The sequence below is a fragment of the Eimeria tenella genome, genomic scaffold (genome assembly GCF_000499545.2).
Source record: "Eimeria tenella Houghton genomic scaffold, Eth_scaff2430, whole genome shotgun sequence".
Classification (NCBI taxonomy): Eukaryota; Apicomplexa; class Conoidasida; order Eucoccidiorida; family Eimeriidae; genus Eimeria; species Eimeria tenella.
This window is the reverse complement of record NW_013542293.1, coordinates 523-1,124: the sequence shown is the minus strand read 5'-3', so window position 1 is coordinate 1,124 and position 602 is coordinate 523. Positions and strand designations below refer to the sequence as shown.

Below are 602 nucleotides of genomic sequence, written 5' to 3'. Positions count from 1 at the left end.
CTGCAGGGGCAGCAGCAGCAGCTGCTGCAGCAACTGCTGCTGCTGCTGCTGCTGCTGCTGCTCGTGCTGCAGCTGCTCTTGCTGCTGCTCACCGTCCACGAGCAGCCGCATGATGTGCTGCTGCTGCTGCTGCTGCTGCTCACGCACACGCTCGGAAGCAAAGACGAACACCCGCTCCCTCCCCTTGTCTCTCTCCCGCAGCACAGAAGCCCCTTGCTGCTGCTGCTGCTGCTGCTGCTGCTGCTGCAGTATTCAGCAGCAGGCAGCGCCTCCCCGGCCTCTTTGCTTCTGCAGTCTCCGCTTAAAGGAGACTGCCGCTGCTGTGTCTTCGCGGCCTGTGCAGCAGCAGCAGCAGCAGGTGCTGCTGCTGCTGCTGCTTTGTCCTGCTGCAGCGCCCCCGTCCTGGCTGCGGGCGAGTTCGCCATTTTGCTGCTGTTACTTTTGCTGCTGTTGCAGCTGGTGCTGCTGCTGCGGCAAATAGCGGTCTGTCTTTAGGTGAGGCGCAGCTCCAGTGTGTGTGCTGCTGTTGCTGCTGCACCGGCAGCAGCAGCTGCTGCTGGTGCTCCTGGACCTGCTGCCTCTTCTGCGGCAGTCGCTGCAGA

The 602-nt window shown here is 63.3% G+C and overlaps 1 protein-coding gene across 1 annotated transcript in view; it reads right to left on the bottom strand.

The window, feature by feature from the left end:
- The window catches only part of ETH_00039185 (uncharacterized protein), a gene marked incomplete at both ends in the record, with an annotated part of 4,518 nt that extends 4,093 nt beyond the window's left edge, over positions 1–425 (bottom strand). The window contains one exon of the mRNA XM_013374981.1: positions 44–425. Coding sequence (XP_013230435.1) covers positions 44–425 — 382 coding nt within the window. The remainder of the gene's footprint in view (positions 1–43) is intronic.
- Positions 426–602: the final 177 nt, after the last annotated feature.